The sequence below is a fragment of the Chionomys nivalis genome, chromosome 9 (assembly GCF_950005125.1).
Source record: "Chionomys nivalis chromosome 9, mChiNiv1.1, whole genome shotgun sequence".
Lineage (NCBI taxonomy): Eukaryota > Metazoa > Chordata > Mammalia > Rodentia > Cricetidae > Chionomys > Chionomys nivalis.
In genome coordinates, this window is record NC_080094.1 from 60,121,731 (window position 1) to 60,141,240 (window position 19,510).

General features: G+C 37.6%; 1 protein-coding gene across 1 annotated transcript in view; it reads left to right on the top strand.

The window, feature by feature from the left end:
- Dph6 (diphthamine biosynthesis 6) overlaps positions 1-6,854 on the top strand; it is a 114,699-nt gene extending 107,845 nt beyond the window's left edge. Inside the window, exons 7-9 of the mRNA XM_057780837.1 lie at positions 957-1,051; positions 4,152-4,239; positions 5,626-6,854. Coding sequence (XP_057636820.1) covers positions 957-1,051; positions 4,152-4,239; positions 5,626-5,679 — 237 coding nt within the window. The 3' untranslated portion in view covers positions 5,680-6,854. The remainder of the gene's footprint in view (positions 1-956; positions 1,052-4,151; positions 4,240-5,625) is intronic.
- Positions 6,855-19,510: the final 12,656 nt, after the last annotated feature.

Consider the following 19,510-nt stretch of genomic DNA (forward strand, 5'->3'; position numbering starts at 1 on the left):
GCATGGCAACATGCAGACAGACATGGTGCTCGAGGAATAGCTGAGAGTCCTGTATCTTGTAGGCCTCAGGAACTCAAATGATAGACTGAGCAGTATCCTGAGCGTAGGAAACCTCAAATCCCACTCCCAGAGTGGCATTCTTCCTCCAACAAGGCCACACCCACTCCAACAAAGCTACATGTCCTAATAGTGACACTCCTGTGAGGTTATGGGGGCTGGTGCATTCAAACCACACCCAGTGTCATCCACATCACTTCTGACTCTCCGTGAGGAGTGGAATGCTCACAGGTCTACACTCAAGCCACGAAGTCGGAAGAGCAGCACAAGTACGAAATCCTCAGATAAGCTTGTGACATGCAGGGAAAACTGAAGACACATCACTGATAGTAAGGAAAAGAACTCCCGCCTCCAAGCTGAAAATATTTGGACTTTTGGCACCTTTGAGCATGAAAAGCTATTACATTCTGAAGCAAGGAGCCTTGGAATTGTGATGGCTTCCTACAGAGAATCTGAAAGATCAGTATCAATGACAGCCCGTGCAAGCGACCTCAACACTGATGCCCAGTATGTATCAGCCTTAGGGCTTGCACTCAGTATCAAGATCACCGCATAATGGCTTATAGTGAAAACAAATTAGACAGGTTTGTTTGTTTGTTTGTTGTTTTGGAGCTTTTTAGTTTATTTTCTTTGTTTTTTCTTGCTTGCTTGCTTTTTTGTTTCCAGATTTTATTAGATGGCTTCATAAACTGAACCTTATTAAAACATAAGAACTTTTTAAAAAGACTTTCTACAACTTTGGAAATTCACTGTTTTTAGTATCCTATAATAGTCCTTCTGTAGCCTACAATATATTTTAGAATCAATGTCCTGAATTAGTTTTTAGGAGTGGATAACCTGCTAAATGAGTATTTTGAGGGTATTATCTTACTGATTTCTTTATTTTTCATGATTCTCAGCTTTCTAAGAAGTATGGTGTCCATGTATGTGGAGAAGGTGGCGAGTATGAAACATTCACTTTGGATTGCCCTCTATTTAAGAAGAAAATCGTTGTGTAAGATACCATTTCAGCTTCTTCCCTTTTCTTAAATTTAAGTGATAGAAGCAACTCAGCATTTAGCTTGAGGCAGCTTTGGTTGGAAGAAATAGAACATGTCCCTAAAGTTCACAAACACTCAATTTGTTTAATCCCAAGGAAGTCGTGTGAATACTTAAATCAATACCCGACAAGGCGAGGCCTTCATAGAAGGCTGTAAACTTTTTAGACATTGCACTTTCGCTTACTTGCTGATTATGGCCTGCAGTAAAACTGGTGCCTACACACTGACACTTTTATCCTTTCCTGAAGTGTGAATTGCCTGTATTATTTATCTTTCATTACAGCTACATTTGATAAACTACCACATCAGTAGCCCGTGGGTTCCATTAACTCCGTCCTCTCTTTCCTCTTTCTTGGCTTTAACAAATTAGAATGATGAGACTAGACATTTCTATTGAGTTCTGGGGGAGGGGTATTTTTACATATAAACTTTTTTGAAGCAGATTCAGTTTATTATGAGCAGTGTGGTACCTCTGCCATAAATCGTAAAAGTTGGTAAATGAGACAATGGGAACTTAGTCTAGTTCATCACCTTATTAGCTATGTTATGTGTCTGCTGGAAGAGTATTTCCTGTGTTGTTTCTGTTTTTGTTTTGTTTCTCCTACACTCATGCTTTCTGAAAAAGATGCTTGATGGATGACTAGCTCTGCTACTTTCCAGCGTTAACCTGGGCTGTGGTGCTGCAGACCTTGAATCTTAGCGTGGGAGGCAGAGAGGCAGGTGAATCTCTGAGTTTGAAACCAGTCTGGTCTACAGAGAGTTCCAGGACACCCAAGGCTACAAAAAGAAACCCTGACTCTGAAAGAAAACAAACAAAAAGACTTGAGTTCTTTGAACAATTAATAATGGGCAAGGGAATAATCTCGGTAATTAAGACTAAAACTGTTTCATCCCCAAATCCAGTATTCATGACTCTTGCTTTCATGTTCTCCCAACTTCTTTTGAATTAGTAATTAACATCACTAATTTATTTGGCATTTTTTTATGGAGTGTCTGTTGTTTCTATCAAACTCTGCTGGTCACTATTGATGCCTATTTTTTCTTCCTTTATAAGCTCAAAGTGAAAACATATCTTTTTATTAACTTTGATAGAAGAGAGCAAAGTTATTTCCTAAAGTTTGTAGATGGGAGAAAATTTTTATGACCATGCAGATAACAAAAGGATTTTGTATACAGGAAGTATATTTCCATGAAACAGTGCTGCTTATTATTAAAAAAAAATAATTTGCATGTTTTAGTAAACAGAATATAATTGAAAAAGTAAGAATAGATTTACGTATTAACACAAGATTAAACACAGAGAACAAAAAGCGAGAAATGCAAAGGAATGATACTCGACCTGTCCTTCTGACAGACTGATGACTCTGAGAACACAAAGGTCTTCATAAACACCTAATTGTAAGAAGTACTGCTTTCCACTTTGTCATGAAAGGATCTCAGCATTGTGGTACTTCAACAGTGAAACAATTCAACATCTTCACCTTGTAGCTATAGCAACTCAAGCCCTACGCAGTTCATGACACACAAATACTAGTCCTGCCACTGTGTGAAAGGTGTCAGAAAAATGTCTGTTATATAAGACCCTTCTTCCTGTTTCTCTGTATGTCTGTGTGTGAGTCCGTCTGTATGCCTCTCTCTCTCTTTCTCTCTCTGAAAGCATCTTTATGTTGATGTAATCTGTGAAAGGTAGTTATATCTTTTTATCCCAAACCTGATTCTTTAAAGGGTCAATTTATATAAGTTTCTTTTCTTCCAACATTGTCTGTTTAATGTTAATTTATTCAATTATGCAAAGATGCATTTTTGATAGTAAATATTCATGAATATGTATTGTTTTTAATCATCATATATGCAGTTTTAATATTTTACATTTTGCAAATGAAACAAACATTTTCTTGTGAAAATTTAGTATTCTGGACTCAAGTATTTTGTGGTTCTTTCTTATATATATATATATAGTCAGAATAACTGAACTGGAGAGATGGTTCAGCAGGTAAGAGCATCTGGTGCTCTACCAGAGGACCCAGGTTTGATTCCTAGAACCTACATAGTGACTCAAAACCATCTTTAACTCCAGTTACAGGGAATCCAATGACCTTTTCTAAGCTCTGTGGGCACCAGACATGCACATGGTACATATATGCAGACTATAAACACTCACACACAAAAAATGAAAATAAATCAATCTGTTTTTTTTTCCAGTTTTAGGGCTTTATTTCTTTTTTTTCTTTTTTTTTAAATTTATTTATTTATTTATTAAAGATTTCTGCCTCCTCCCCGCCACCGCCTCCCATTTCCCTCCCCCTCCCCCAACCAAGTCCCCCTCCCTCGTCAGCCCAAAGAGCAATAAGAAGAAGAAGAAGAAAAGAGTTAAAGATGAGCTTTCCAATCTTGCAATCTCCAGCTGCTAATAATATAACCAAATGGAAATGATTCATGAGAAATTAAAAGAGATATTTGGAATTTCTATTTTTATATTTTCAGTTGAATAGAAAAACATTATTGCTGTATTAATAAACAAAAATAGTTATTAATTTCACAAATAATCTTAGTGATTTATATTTACAGGGTATCGTTATTAAAACTTTAAGTAAATTTGCATGTGCCCATATGGAGGCAGCAAGCAGTCCATACCGTGTTACCTGAATGTAGTAATTACCCTGTCAAATAAGCAGTGTTGACAGCAGTGACCCTACAGTGTGAAGAGTGCAGCCAGAGCCTTCCACCTCAACCAACTTGCCTTTGTGAAGGATGACTTAGACTGTGTCTGAAGCACCAAGTCTTAGAAATAAAGGCACATTGAAGACCAAGCAATGACGCTTAATGTTTAGCCAATGTCAAGCACATTTGTGAAGTGCAGTTGAACAGTTGCGGTCTCCAAATCAGAACTTCAGAGAATTGCAGAAACTTAAATGTGAACTGTGGGTCCCTTTACATAGGAAAAAGTGTCAGTGTTTCTTAGTATTGGCAGATTTCAGGTGTCTGCTATTGGCAACTGGAGTGATTAGCCACAGGTACGGATTTGGTAAGTATACTAAATTATCTGTGTTACAGAGACTCCTCAGAAGTAGTCATACACTCCGCTGATGCATTTGCACCTGTGGCTTATCTGCGACTTTCAGAGCTGCACCTGGAAGAAAAGGTGAGTAACTGTCCAATTGCAGTGACTCAGACAAGTGACAGGTATAGGTTAGTTCTCTTGTGTGATTCTCTAACAGTAGGCAGTGGAACAGAGAAGTAGATTTCAACATCAGTCAACAACTAATACTTTTACAAATACTTACAGTTTTGAAAAATGTTGTCTAACACAAAAAGCCTTACATTCTGAAGAGACTGAAGGTTAATTGATAAAAGAATGATAAACACTAAGAAGACAAGAACAGTATAAAACCAGTAAGTCATCTGGCATGATAATCAGGTTGCAGTGCATGAGCATTTGGGGAAAGGCTTGATGGTTAGTTGGATTTTCATTATGCAAGGCTTTCGAGGGGAGAAAAGGAGAGAGAGAAGTTCTCTAGACACTATAAATGAGAAAAATGACAAAAAGATGGAAGAAGAAACAAAATGCAGGAAATAAAACAAAGTTTTATTTTCAGTACATTGGTGGCGATCAGGATGGAGCAGATGCCTGTTGAGTCTGTCTTTGGGGATAGGTGAAGATATGTATTAGATATTTGTATGAAAGACCTAGAGAGTTACCCTCTGTCTTCAGTGAAGTTATATAAGGAAAAAGAGAGTCATGATAGAAAGCACAAATAATAGGAAAAGGTCTTGTGTCCTAATTTTCTTGCTTACTTCCTGAGGCACATGCATAAGCTGTCTATGTTTCAGGGAATCACAATGATGTTTTCAGATGAATGGCTTCTCTAAAAGTAGAAGGAAAACAGTGGTTCCCCAAATCTCAGGATGAAGTCAGTAAGAAAAGAGTACTTACTAGGGCCAGCAAGATGACTCAGGAGTGGGTGTTAGGAAGGAGTGGGAACTGTGATTGGTATGTAAAATAAGAAGAGATAGTTTTTTTAAATAAAAAAAAAATAGTGAAAGCATTTACTATGAAAACTTCATTATCATTATCACACACACACACAACACAACACACACAAATAAGTAAATAAATAAATATGCATGTAAATCTCGCAGAAAAATTAATGATGAACAGGTTTGGATAGCTATAGATCATTGGATTGAGCTAAAAGTAGACATTGGTGACCTTTTATCAAAAATTGGTGACATCAAAGGGTTATTTATTCCATCCAAACACTTTCCAAATTTAAAAAAGAACCCCTTATTTTAGCCTTCCTCTACTTCTGCTACCATGAGCACAGCTAAGAACCTGAAACACTAACCCCTCCCTTAAGCATTGTTCAGCTCTAAGCTTAGCTTCACCATGTAACCCACTAGGGTTCTCTTGGTAGTTCATTGTCTTCACAGGCCATTAGCCCGCTGCAGAGGGCTGTTGTTTCTTTGAGATATGATGTTATTGACATTAAGAATTATGTCAAATTTTCCTTCTTTTGTTTTCTTGTAGGTGTCTTCAATACCTGGGAATAACGAAACAACTAATTATGTACACAATTCTTGAAAATTTATGGTGCATTTTAAAAATTATTATGACCAACTTTTCTCATTATGGTTTTGTTCCTTTTCAAAAAATATAATGGGACACTGGTTAACTGGAAAAATTTCAGTAAACCCTTCTCTAATAGCGCCAATTTCCTCACTTTCTTTTTTAAAAGATAATTTATTTTTTGAGATTATAATGTAATTACATCATCTTCCCCCTCTCCCTTTCCTCCACACCCCTCTTTGCTCACTTTCAAATTTAAAGCCTTTTTTTCTTCCTGTTGTTATATACATAACCCTCTCTATGTCTCTCTGTTTCTTTCTGTCTCTGCCTCTGTCTCGCTCTGTCTCACTCACTCTACACACACATACACATGCACACCTTCTTAAGTACATAAATGCAACTTTCTTAATCTGTAGAAAGATGCCTGTATGTATGTTTTCAGGCCTGGCCATTTCTTATTGGATACCAGTTGGTGTGCTCTTCCCTGGGGAAGACAGTTTCTTCTGTTCTCAGCATTCCTTAATTGCCTGAAGTCCTTTGTGCAGGGTTGAAGCAGCATGGTGTCCTGCTTGTTGAGCTCATGTTTAGGCAGCCACCTTAGTAAGATATCATGGGTGCAGCTTCAGATTCCTGAAAGAAGCAAACCCCGTGATCCTCTGGTCCTTAGGTCTTTCTGCCTCCTTTTCTTTTTTTTTTTTTTTTTATTAATTAATTAATTTAATTATTAAAGATTTCTGCCTCTTCCCCGCCACCACCTCCCATTCCCTCCCCCTCCCCCAATCCAGTCTTCCTTCCTCCTCAGCCCAAAGAGCAAGCAGGTTTCTCTGCCCTGTGGGAGGTCCAAGGACCACCCACCTCCATCCAGGTCTATTAAGGTGAGCATCCAAACTACCTGGGCTCCCACAAAGCCATTACATGCAATAGGATCAAGAACCCATTGCCATTGTTCTTCAGTTCTCAGTAGTCCTCATTGTCCATTATGTTCAGCGAGACCGGTTTTGTCCCATGCTTTTTCAGTCCCCGGCCAGCTGGCCTTGGTGAGTTCCCGATAGATCATCCCCATTGCCTGGAAACAACCTAGATGTCCTTCAATGGAAGAATGGATGAAGAAAGTATGGAATATATACATATTAGAGTACTACTCAGCAGTAAAAAACAATGACTTCTTGAATTTTGCATACAAATGGACGGAAATAGAAAACACTATCCTGAGTGAGGTAAGCCAGACCCAAAAAGAGGAACATGGGATGTACTCACTCATATTTGGTTTCTAGCCATAAATAAAGGACATTGAGACTATAATTCGTGACTCTAGAGAAGCTAAATAAGAAGGTGAACCCAAAGAAAAACATATAAGCATCCCCCTGAATATTAACCTTCATCAGGCGATGAAAGAAGACAGAGACAGAGACCAACATTGGAGCACTGGACTGAAGTCTCACGATCCAAAGGAGGAGCAGAAGGAGAGTGAGCACGAGCAAGGAACTCAGGACGGCGAGGGGTGCACCCACACACTTTCTGCCTCCTTTTCACTTTCTTTTTTGATAACAAGTCTTAGAACCTTTTTATGGCATACTTCTTTAATACCTGTTTTTATTACCCACCTCTCTCTCGGACATTTCCTTTTCACACTTCTTTCCCCCCTTTCTTTCTTACCCCATGTCTTGGAGAAGAGGAATCAGAAAATGAAGAAAACTTTTCTATCTAGACAAACAAGCTTATTGTAATCAAGGGGTCACCAACATGATTTTCCAGAATATCATATATTACTATCAGTTATTAATATGCATTTGGTTCCCTTGTGTCTTGTTATGGCTGTTTCTACTTTTGGTGACTGTGAATAAAGCTGCTATCAACACTCATGTACAAATTTTCTATAAATGCAAATTCAGTTCATTTGTATAACTATTAAAGAGCATAATTACTTGATGGTGAATGGTCTGGCTTATTTCCATTGCTATAGTAAATATTCTGACAAAAAGCAACACAGTGGAGGATAGACTATTTGGCTTTTATTCCAAGACATAGTGTGGAACTCTGGCAGCTAGTCCCATGCATCCATAGGAAGGAGCAAAGAGCTCCTTCGTATTGCACTTACATGTTTTTCCTACATCATCCCATACTGTAACAGGAGTGGGGGCCTGCTTGTTGTTGGGGTTTTCTGCCCTGCCCAGTTCCCCACAACTGTTTAGCCCCAAAGAAAACACACACATAGGTCTTCATAAATTATAAGCTGATTGGCCCATTAGCTCTAGCCTCTCACTGATTAACTCTCACATCTTGATTAACCCATTTTTATGATCTAAGTTAGCCATGTGGCTTAGTATCTGTTTTCGGTGGGGCAGATCACATCCTGCTGCTTCAGTGGTTTGGGCAAGAGTGGGAGGAATCAACTTCCTCCTCCCCAGAATTCTCCTGTTCTCATTGCATCATTTCTACTTCCTGTCTGGTTTTCCTGCCTATACTTCCTGCATGGCCAATCAGCGTTTATTTAAAACATGATTGACAGAATATAGACAATTCTCCCGTACCACCATACTCCTGTCCATCTCCCCTTGAATGTTGTGTCTTCCCTGACATCTCTTGAGTTGGCCACTTGCTCTTTTACTCTTTATATGAATTTCACTGCCATGTTGCTTTCCCTCTATAGCAGTGGTTCTCTACCTTTCTAATGCTGTGATCCTTGAATACAGTTCCTCATGTTGTGGTGAACCCCCAACCAAAACAACAACACCAAAAAGTTGTTTTTGTTGCTGCTTTATAACTGTAATTTTGCTACTGTCATGAATTGTAATATAAATACATGCGTTTTTTTCAAAAGTATTAGACAACCCCTATGAAAGGGTCCGTCATTCAACCCCAAAGGTGTCAAAACCCACAGGTTGAGAACTGCTTCTTTGTAGTGGTTGGTTCCCACAGTTGGACATTGTTCTCTACTTTAAGGAGATCATCATCTATAAACTGGAAACCATGTGTCATAACATTGTAAGGTCTTTTAGCAGTGTTGGTCTCTGGGCTCCTTGCTTATCAGACAAAACCAGTTGATACTCCCTTGTTTTGCCATTACTTCCTTCCTCCCTTGACCTTTCTTCTTCTGCCATATACACTTTGCATTCTTCTTCTTTTAAACTGATTGTATCCTATCCATGGAGAGAAACTGAATTCAAATACTTACATTTAACCACAATAGTTAAATTGTTCCAATGCTTTCTTCTCTTTCTGTGGCAACTTTATTTTAAGCAGTCGTTTTAAGCATTGATCATTTCTACTCTTTTGCAGATTTCTTGTGGACTGGTCCGTTTTCATCTTCTTGTCATCTGAATCAGCTATGAGATCCAGATATAACTTTAAAATTAATTTTTATATGAACTGTCATTTTTTAAGCCTCATTTTTTTCTTCATGAAGAGTTTTATATATGCTTTTCTGTTATATGTCACACACAAATTTACAACACTTTCCTCTGTAATTGTTAGAAAAAGATGTCTAGAAAACTGTAGTACACAATACAGAATATAGAGATTGGTAGTAAACATTTTAAAGATGATACTTAAACACCTTATAATATAAAATAGCAAACTTAATTTACTTAAATTTTATGTTGCTGTAAGTTATTGATTTAAGTATGAAAGTGATACCAATTAGACATGAGATCCCTAACAGCAAAACTGAATAATGGAAAGACATGGATTAAAAATTGAGAAATCACTATTAAAATTTTTTGGGCATCCTGGCTTTATTGCTTATAGCAAATTTGATGTTACAGTGTACCATACATCACACAGTGACAAGCTTGAGTAAATGAAAAGTACAAAGCTTTACATAAATCAATAAAAGATTACATCGAAATGCCTAAAATTTAACAGAGTCAAGCCTTTTACTTGTAACTAATCAGACACTCATCTCGTATAATAGTCTCAGGACCGTAGCTCTTTAAACAAAAAGAGGTGCTTAGCAGTTAAGAACACTCCTCTTCCAGAAGGCCTAGGTTCGAGTCCCAGCACTCAAATGGCAGCTCACAACCATCTGTAACTTCAGTTCCAGAGGATCCAAAGCCCTCTTTTGTCCTCCACTGATATCATGCACATACCTGGTACACAGACATGCTTTCATGAAAACTACCCATACTCTTAAAATTAAAAATAAAAGAATTTTAAATGGTCATAGAAATTTATTCTCAATATCGTTACTTTCCTCCAATGCTGGGGGATAATACTCTTGTACACTGTAAAGATTTGTCACTCTTATTGGTTTAATAACACACTATTTGGACCTTAAGAGCTCAGACCGTTGCTCCAAATTGAGACTCTGTCTCTACCTCGATCCATCGCCAGATGAAGGTTCTAAGGTGATATGCAAGATATTCATCAGTATAGGACAGGGCAGGGAATTTGGACTGCTCTTCAGTATCGAGAGGGAGGGGGAATGGAGTGGGGGGAGGAGAAGAGGAGTGGGGATAGGGGGAGGGAAGTGGGGGGAGGGCAATATTTGGGAGGAGGGGAGGGAAATGGGAAATGGGGAGCAGGTGGAAATTTTAATTAAAAAAGAATAAAAATAAATAAATAAGTAAAAAAAAAAAATAACACACTATTTGGCCAGTAGAAAGGCAGGCAGTATATGTGGGGTGACAGGACTAGGAGAATTCTGGGAAGAGGAAAGGTGGAGACCCAGTTGTGAGCCAAACAGAGAAAACAAGATGATAATGCCTTACTGAGAAAAGGTACAAAGCCACATGCCTAAACATAGATAAGAATTATGGGTTAATTTAAGTTGTAAGAACTAGTTACTAATAAGCCTGAGCAATAGACAAAACAGTTTATAATTATTATAAGTCTATGTGTGTTTATTTGGGATTGAATGGCTGTAAAGACCAGGTGGGACAGAAACGCCCGTCTATACTCCAATACCAACTCTTCCTTAATTCTGTTTCGTTTGGAAATAGCCTTTTAGTTCTGAAGTATATGTTGTCAGTTAGTGCTTACCTTTGTTTTTGCGGAAAATATCTCATAGTAGCAAATTATGTTTTAAGTAATTATAAGAGCCCCTATTCCAACATCTTGTAGCTTTTAAAGACATCATCATTGTCACCCTTACTTTGCTTTTTTTTTTATTTTACTGTTTGTCATTATTTCAACTATGTCAACAAGTTTCTCAAAACAGTATAAACATTAAACAACCTCTGTTTTGATTTTTCTCTTTAGCATACATCTATCAGTCTTTGCTTTGCAAACTTATTCTGGCTATTTGACAATCACTGTAGTCAAATTGCAAAATAATTCTGATTTAACTTTGTGTTTAAGTTTCTGCCTATAATCATTACACCCATTGCTTTTTACAATGACAAGCCCTATAAGATGTACCAGTATTTACATTGCCATGATATACTATTGCTACAAAGTGAAGAGTAATGATTAAGTTTTGGAACTGTTTTTATTAAATAGCAATGGGGGCTGTGGGTAAAAAGTTATAGGTGCATGTATGGATGAAGATAATACCCCAAGAATGCCCAGATTATATTGTATTTTTTTAGGAAGAGGGGAAACAGATTAATTCATCAAATTTCCATAATTTTGGCTTACTAAAAAGACTGTGGGAAGGGGCAGGAGATGCTAGACCTGAGGTTAAGGAAAAATAGGGTCTCTGAAATCCTACGCATCTAGGTTCTGTTACAAGTGCCTTAATGGGAGTCAACAGCACTTTCCCATTGCTCTTTGCCACACTGAATGTAGGAAAGTGTGCTATGGCTACTTTGTGTTCAGAGAGAGGAGTCCATTGCAGAATTCAGCTCTCCTGCACCCAAAGCAAAGGCTAACTCTCCTGCAGCTGGGGCCCTAAAAGAACTTCTAAATGCCCTTTGGGGATTTCAGGGAGCTTGGAAAAGGCAGGAGGATCCAATGTCTTGCATTTCTCCTCCTGTCCACCTTCTGCCATCCTTGAGCAACTGTTGATCAGTGTTATGTTCCAGCAGCTGGGAAGAGCAGGACCTTCTCCTGATCTGTTCTACAGAGCCCAGAGCAAGCCTGCCACTAACCCTCTCTACCAGAGCACTTGCTCCCTCTTGGCTTTGGCCTTTATGGCCCTTGTGGAAGGAAGTATCCTATGCCAGGTCCAGAAGAAGATATGAAGACTAAACGCCCATTTTTATTGATAAGGTTTAATGTGGAATCATGACTGCCAGGATACATATTTTTATCAGTGCTTGGTTGGTTTTAAATAAAGTAACACTATTATTTTCTTCTGAATAAATAGTATTTACTCAAAAAAACTTTTTCATTCAGTGATAAAAAATAATGAAATCTTGAAATCTGCAGGCCAATGGATGGATCTAGAACAAAGCATATTGACCAGAAAGACAAATATAATATGTACTCACTCATAAGTGGCTTTTAGACCTAAAGCAAAGATAAACCAGCCTACAGTCCACAACCCCAGAGAAGCTAGACAACAAGGAGGACCCATACATGGATCTAAATAGGAGAAAAAGAGTAAATTGGGATCATGGGGGTCACAAGAAAGGGTAGAAGGGGAGAGCAGAAGAGAGGAGGGGAGCGGGAAAAAATGAATAACACAATAAAAACAAACACCTGTATGGTTGTCACTTCTGTGGATGATCTGTCATTTCTCTTTCACAAGAGGTTTCTCTTTTTCAAACTGAATGTTTATCCATTTTGATGGTATCCATAGCTTTCCTTCTCATGTGTAGACAAGAGCAAAACCCCTTCCCCAATGTAGCACAATTTTTGATTTCCATTCCGAGGTGAACACATCCTTAAAATACACCAGCTGACTTAATTCAGAAGTTTTTTCTATTATCCAATGTCTCTCTGCTGCCATTATTCCTTTCTCATTAGCGTTAATAAAATTCAAGGGGCAGGGGGGCTCGAGCATGGGAATTTGCCAAGTTACCATGCGGCAGGCCTGCCAAAGAGCTCCACTGCAGTGGTATTTTGGCAGAAAACCACTTAGTAAGTGAAATTGGACCACGTGGGCAGGAGTGGAAGACCTCGGCTGCAGACCTTTTGGGCCCATGAAGTCAGGATCCACATGGGGTGCCAGATGTAAATGGATGTAATAGAGTATTTCCACACTAGCTCAGAATTGAGAATAATAAAGGGCCTTTATTTAGAGGTAGACTCACAGATCACACTAAGAGAGAACGTGCAAGATTTATGTCTGCATTTATAGTATGAGACCACGCCCAAGTGGATTGTTATTTTAAAGACTATTGGCTGAAGGAGTTCCGACAGCATACAATAACACCTAAAATATATTTAGAAAAAGGTTCTAAGGAAATTTGAAGCCCTAGGTAACTATAATTACAAGAAAAATCTGAACACAAATAAATGACTTATAACACAACTCAAAAATTTGGAAAAACAAGACCAAACTAAACCCAAATCTATTTAATGGCAAAAAAAATAAAGCAGAAATTAATTAAATAAAAACAAAGAAAATAATACAAACAATCAATCTAAGAAGTGATTTTTGAGAAGATCTACAGATGTTTGGCCCACCTAATCAAAAGAATGACATGTTGCACATCAATAGATTCAAAAATGGAATATTACAACAGACAGCTAATAAATTCAGAATACATAAGAGAATAATTTCAGAAAAAAACTGTACTCCATTAAGTTGACAATCTAAAAGAAATGAATAAATTTACAGATTCACCCAAGAGATCGTCCTAAGCAACCCAGTAATAAATGAAGAGACTTAAACTGTAATAACAACCTTCAGAGTAGTGAAAGTCCAACCAAGAAATACAAACGCATTCAAATAACATCTGCCCCTTTCAGGTTGCAGTGATTGTCAATGTCTTGAAACAAAGCTGCTATGACCAACTACATGAGAGACTATTTTCTCTCCCCAGTAACATGTAGAGGTGAACAATATATTGAGGTGGGATTCAACAGCATTATAACTGTCTTTAAGTTGTGCATCTGCCTTTGACATTCCGACTACAATCACTGGATAATCATGCTGGACTTGAAAGACCTTGATCTGTCAGCATTTTCTGGGTTCTGCGCTAAACACTGGTTTCTTCATTTCTCCCCACAAGTCTCAAAACAATAAGACTCCTTTCCTCCCTGAGACACAGAAGGCTACCGGAGGAAGATTGCTATGAATCGAAGACCTTATCTGCAAAGCAAGACCTTATCTCAAACAAAACAGCTATAAAAATGCTGTCTTCCATTTTCATGTCAAATTGCTGTTTTATGTAGCCCCTCTTGACTCAATTTACTCATGTGCAATGCAAGGGATATTAATACTCTATTTTCATGACTTCATTTTTCCATGGTTAATTGTATTCCACATTTTATCATATTTTCCTTGTACTTTCCTTGGTCACATACAAAACATGTTTTCTTCTCAAAAATTGCTTTTATTCTCAGTTGACCAAAAGCAGATAATTGAAGTCACCACTTTAAAAATAGATTTGCCTATTTCAGAAGTACTTTCTCTAGACCAGTTCCAAAAGTGGTTGAAATTTAGTTTGAAATATGATAGGGACTACTATTTGTTTGTATTTAACTCATAATTTAATAAGCAAACAGAATTTTCATCAATCTTTGTAACTGATAAGTTAAAATAGAGGTGGGAACTACAATAACCTACTTTTGTTTGACCATCATATACTATTTATTTTTTATTGATTCAATCTGACATCTTTAACTATTTATTGTACTACATAACTGAATATCTAATAAGGAGACTTTAATTTGTCAGTTACACTTATAACCCAACTAAGAATAAGCTAAGGATCATTTCCATGGTTTATAATGGGGCTTTCTGCTTGGAGCAAATATTTTTAAAAGGCAGAGTACATTTGTAAGATCTAGAACCTAGGATTGGAAATTCATTTTCTTCTTTGTAGTTCCTGCCAGCTTGTCTTCTTTTTAATCTGACCTCTTTAACACCAGCAGTACTGATAACCCATCTCATAACTAAGCAGAGATTTGATGCTTCACACTTAATTACTTCTTAAACACAGTTAACTATTATTAAAGATGAAATGTACTGCCTGCTTATCTAGGAAAAAACCTAGGTTCATGAGTTGTTTCTCTCCAGTGTTATTAGAGTGGCTCTGTCATCCCTTATATATTACCTGAGTGAAATAAATGTTAACTATTTTTAAACTTCACATTTGTTAAATTTTGGAATTCAATGTGTGGGAGTCTTTTTGGCATATTCTTACAGTTCTATCAGATTAAATTAAAAGCTTCATAAAGAAAGAATTTTTTTTTACTATTGGCTGTTAATGTCAACAGTATATATATATATATATATATATACATATATATATATATATAAAACAGTTAGTAGGCAGTCAATAAATGTTTATAATATTAAGTTGAATTGACTTAGCCTTTAAATTTGTCAGAGGATAACTGATTTATCTATGAACCATATCTGAAAGTAGTCTAGCGTCCTACCTATTCATCACTACAACAGAGAAGTAGTTAGTGGAACAAGAGGCAGTATATAATAAGAAGTGGAACAGCCATGTTTAAAAGGAAAATATCATAGTCGTCTGTGTGGTGCCCTTAGAGCAAGATCCATCATCATCCTTTCTTAACTTGTGTGAGTCTATAAATAGATAAAGCTGGTTATTCACAAGGAAACCAAACCACTAGTGTTCATTTGTGAATATAAGCTTGTAATACCAGAATTCTTTTGACTTCTTATTAAAATTACGTCCCTTTCCCCTGTTTTGGGTCTTTTTAGTATATTTATCAGATGATAATTCACATGGAAACAGCATTCCAGCAATTACTAAGTGTATCTTAAAAACTAAGGCACATGTACAGATTAGCTAAGATTTTGCTCTGAGTCTTTGAATTTGACTATTGTTTACTATTTCTTATGTAGTAAGAGACTGCTTGTTTGTTCCCGGCATCTCTTTCACTCTGCCTTCTTTTCTCCTCTATCTCTGCTTGGAATTCCCAGCTTTCTCTATTCTGCCCTGTTATAGGTCCAAAGAGATTCTTTATTAACCAATGGTGATAAAGCTTATTCATAGCATACAGAGGGAAATCCCACATGAGTCTTCCATATTGTACTTCATTCAATTTTGACATGAGAATTTAATGAATATTTTAGGTATTATAATAGTATTCAGGTTGTATAACAAAATAGCAAGATTTCTCTACCTTTTCTTATTAAAATGAATTCAGATGGCTTCTGTGAAATGGGGAATTTTCATATGCACAATTGCAGTGGAAGTAAAGAAAATGGTGAGAGAACAGACAGAAAGTTTAACCTTGCCAGGCGGTGGTGGCACACACCTTTAGTCCCAGACAGTGGTGGCACATGCCTTTAGTCCCAGACAGTGGTGGCACACGCCTTTAGTCCCAGACAGTGGTGGTACATGCCTTTAGTCCCAGCACTCAGGAGGCAGTGGCAGACAGATCTCTGTGAATTCAAGATCTGCCTGGACTACAGAGCGAGTTCCAGAAAAGGCTCCAAAGCTTCGTAGTTAAACCCTGTCTCAGACAAATATCTATATTTCTTGAAGAGAGAATTACTAAAGCACCTGGTAGCAAGGGTATACTGAACTGAATTCTCATTTGACTGTATTCTGGTGTGAAGGAATTCAAGTAACTTAATGAATTACTTAGTTTCTACTTAAAATTACATTACAGAGGAAATCCTAATGAACATGAATTAATCATCTTGACTTTCCTAAAATTTTTAACTTATCAACTAATTTTATAGAAAACATTTAACATTTTAATTAAGATTAATGCTATGGAAACTCATATAATAATACCATATTTTTGTTAAAAAGTCCAGCTGAAAGCTTATTTCAAAATTACTTTTAACAATGAGTAAATTCTACTTTATTTCACTGTTTTGCAATGTTTATTTTCTTTTTTCTTTTTTCTTTTTTATTATTTTTATTATAAATTTCCACCTCCTCCCTTCCTCCCATATTCCTCCCCCTCCCACCAGTCCCCTTCCCCCTCCCTCTCCAGTCCAAAGAGAAGTCAGGGTGCCCTGGCCTGTGGGAAGTCCAAGGTCCTCCCCTCTCCATCCAGGTCTAGGAAGGTGAGCATCCAAACAGACTAGGCTCCCACAAAGCCAGTACATGCAGTAGAATCAAAACCCAGTGCCATTGTCCTTGGCTTCTCAGTCAGCCCTCATTGTCAGCCACATTCTTAGAGTCCGGTTTGATCACATGCTCCATCAGTCCCAGTCCAGCTGGCCTTGGTAAGCTCCCATTAGATCAGCCTCACCATCTCAGTGGGTGGGCGAACCCCTCGCGGTCCTGACTTCCTTGCTTATGTTCTCCCTCCTTCTGCTCCTCATTTGAACCTTGGGAGCTCGGTCCAGTGCTTCATTGTGGGTCTCTGTCTCTATCTCCATCCATCACCAGATGAAGGTTCTATGGTGATATGCAAGATATTCATCAGTGTGGCTACGGGTGCCAGTTCAGGCGCCCTCTCCTCTGCTGCTCAAGGACCTAGCTGGGGACATCTCTTTGGACACCTGGGAACCCCTCTAGAGTCAAGTCTCTTGCCCACCATAAAATGGCTCCCTTAATTAAGATATATACTTCCCTGCTCCCATATCGACCCTTCCTCTATCCCAACCATCCCATTCCCCCAAGCTCTCCCCATCCTCCCCTTCTCCCTTCTCTCTCCCCCTCACCCCTCCCCCCACCCCACCCCCACCCCCAAGCTCCCAATTTTTGCCTGGCAATCTTGTCTACTTCCGATATCCAGGAGGATAACTATATGTTTTTCTTTGGGTTCACCTTCTTATTTAGTTTCTCTAGGATCTCGAATTATCGGCTCAATGTCCTTTATTTATGGCTAGAATCCACTGATGAGTGAGTACATACCATATTCTTCTTTTTGGGTCCGGGTTACCTCACTCAGGATAGTGTTTTCTATTTCCATCCATTTGCATGCAAAATTCAAGATGTCATTGTTTTTTATTGCTGAGTAGTACTCTAATGCTTATATGCAATGTCTATTTTCAAAACTGTTCATCAACCTATTTAAAACCCAACCTTGTTTGAAGTTTGGGGTTGAAACCATTGCTCTCTGATAAAGAAAAAGATACTTATTGTTCTTACAGAGAGGACCTGCGTTCCATTCCAAGTATCCATGAGGTGGCTCACAAAAGCTTCTAATTCCACTTCCAGGGCATCCAATACAACCTTCAGGCCTTTGTGGGCTCAGAGACACATAAACTTATATGGGCATGCACATAATTTTTTATTTTTAATGCAAAATAAATCAAGAAGTTTGCTAGAGTAAATGATAAAAGCTGTTCTATAAGGTAAACTAGTTTTCTTTTGAAAACTTTGTCAAATAGAGCTAAAGTTAAAAGAAATTTTTCCAATTTACTTCTAAATACAAAATTAATCTGGTGGATTAAAATGGAAATGTCTTATCCATTTGGTGTCTATTAGATCTTAATGGTATTCTATTATCCATTGTATCATATGAAACTACCAATTTATCCCAACTGTTAAAAACTTAATTTATGATATGCGCTGTTTGTTCATTTGTGTTTTATGTTATCTCCTTCAGACAATCTGATTAATGTATATAATAATCCATTTATACAATTATACTCATTTGTTAATGGTGTTATCCTATAATTTGGGGGTGGTCTATGTACTCCAAGCTGACATTGAACTCACTCTCTCGCTTAAGCTGGCCTCAAACCCATATTTCCCTGCCTTAGTCCTGTAAGTGCTATGACCGTATGCCTGCTCAACTATATTCATCTGTCCTATGACTTTTTAAAGAGGAACCACTTCTGCTTGATTAACGTTCTTCCTTTTGCAATGACTTAACTGATGTGCTTTCTACTGTCTCTTTTGCCTTTAGTAGCTATGATATTTTCTCCTTGCTTCTCTTTGAGTTCTGCAAAGCCTAACTCGGTGCTGTTATAGTATGCTTTTGGTCCTTGTGTGATGGCAATGTACAGAGGATGTGTGTGTGTGCAGTGTGATTCTGTCATTCATACTGGTCACCAATCATTTGCAATGTCGGTATTTACTTGTTTGCCACTCTCAGATATCGAATTTTACTGAGTGGATGAACTTCTCACTTCTACTTTATGTCTTACTTTGAGTAGATGCAAATTGCCCTTACCTGACAGCTTCCTTAAATTTCCTGATTCATCATTTGTTATCCTGCCCACTGGCTTTTTCTTGGCACTTAGCATCCTCAAACAAGTTGTTCCTGAGTAAACTGCTCATATGAAGCAAACTGTATTGAAAATAACACATTTGATAGAAAAAGAGGACCACCATGAAATTCTATCCCTCCACATAGAAATTATGCACTTCTTTGGTAAAACAATAATGAAAATTTATATATATATTTATTATGTATATGGGTGTTTTACATACATGTATGTCTGTGCACCTTGTGAGTGCCTAGTTCCTTGAGAGACCAAAAGAAGGCATCACTTTTCCTGGAACTTGAGTTACACATAGGTGTTAGGCTCCATGTAGGTTCTGTAAGCCAATTCTCGTTCTTCTGGAAAAACAACCAGGGTTCTTAACCTCTGAACCCTCTTTGCTCCTTCTTATATTCTCTTTACTTCCTTTACTTCCTTATAATACAATTTTATGTAAAGTTGCTGTTTTTACTTCCTAATTCTCAGTTTTTTTCCTAATTCCTAATATTATCAGTAATACTCATTATCTCTAACAATGCTCACTATTTACTGAGATAGACACTTGTCTGAGTGATTAGAAAGTGTTATGTATTTCAATCTTAAATGTAAAGTTACTATCTTATTAAGTATTGTCATATTCACTATTTTTGCAACTTATAAGTTGTAAACTGAGAACGCAAATTCAAGCGTCTGACATAGACC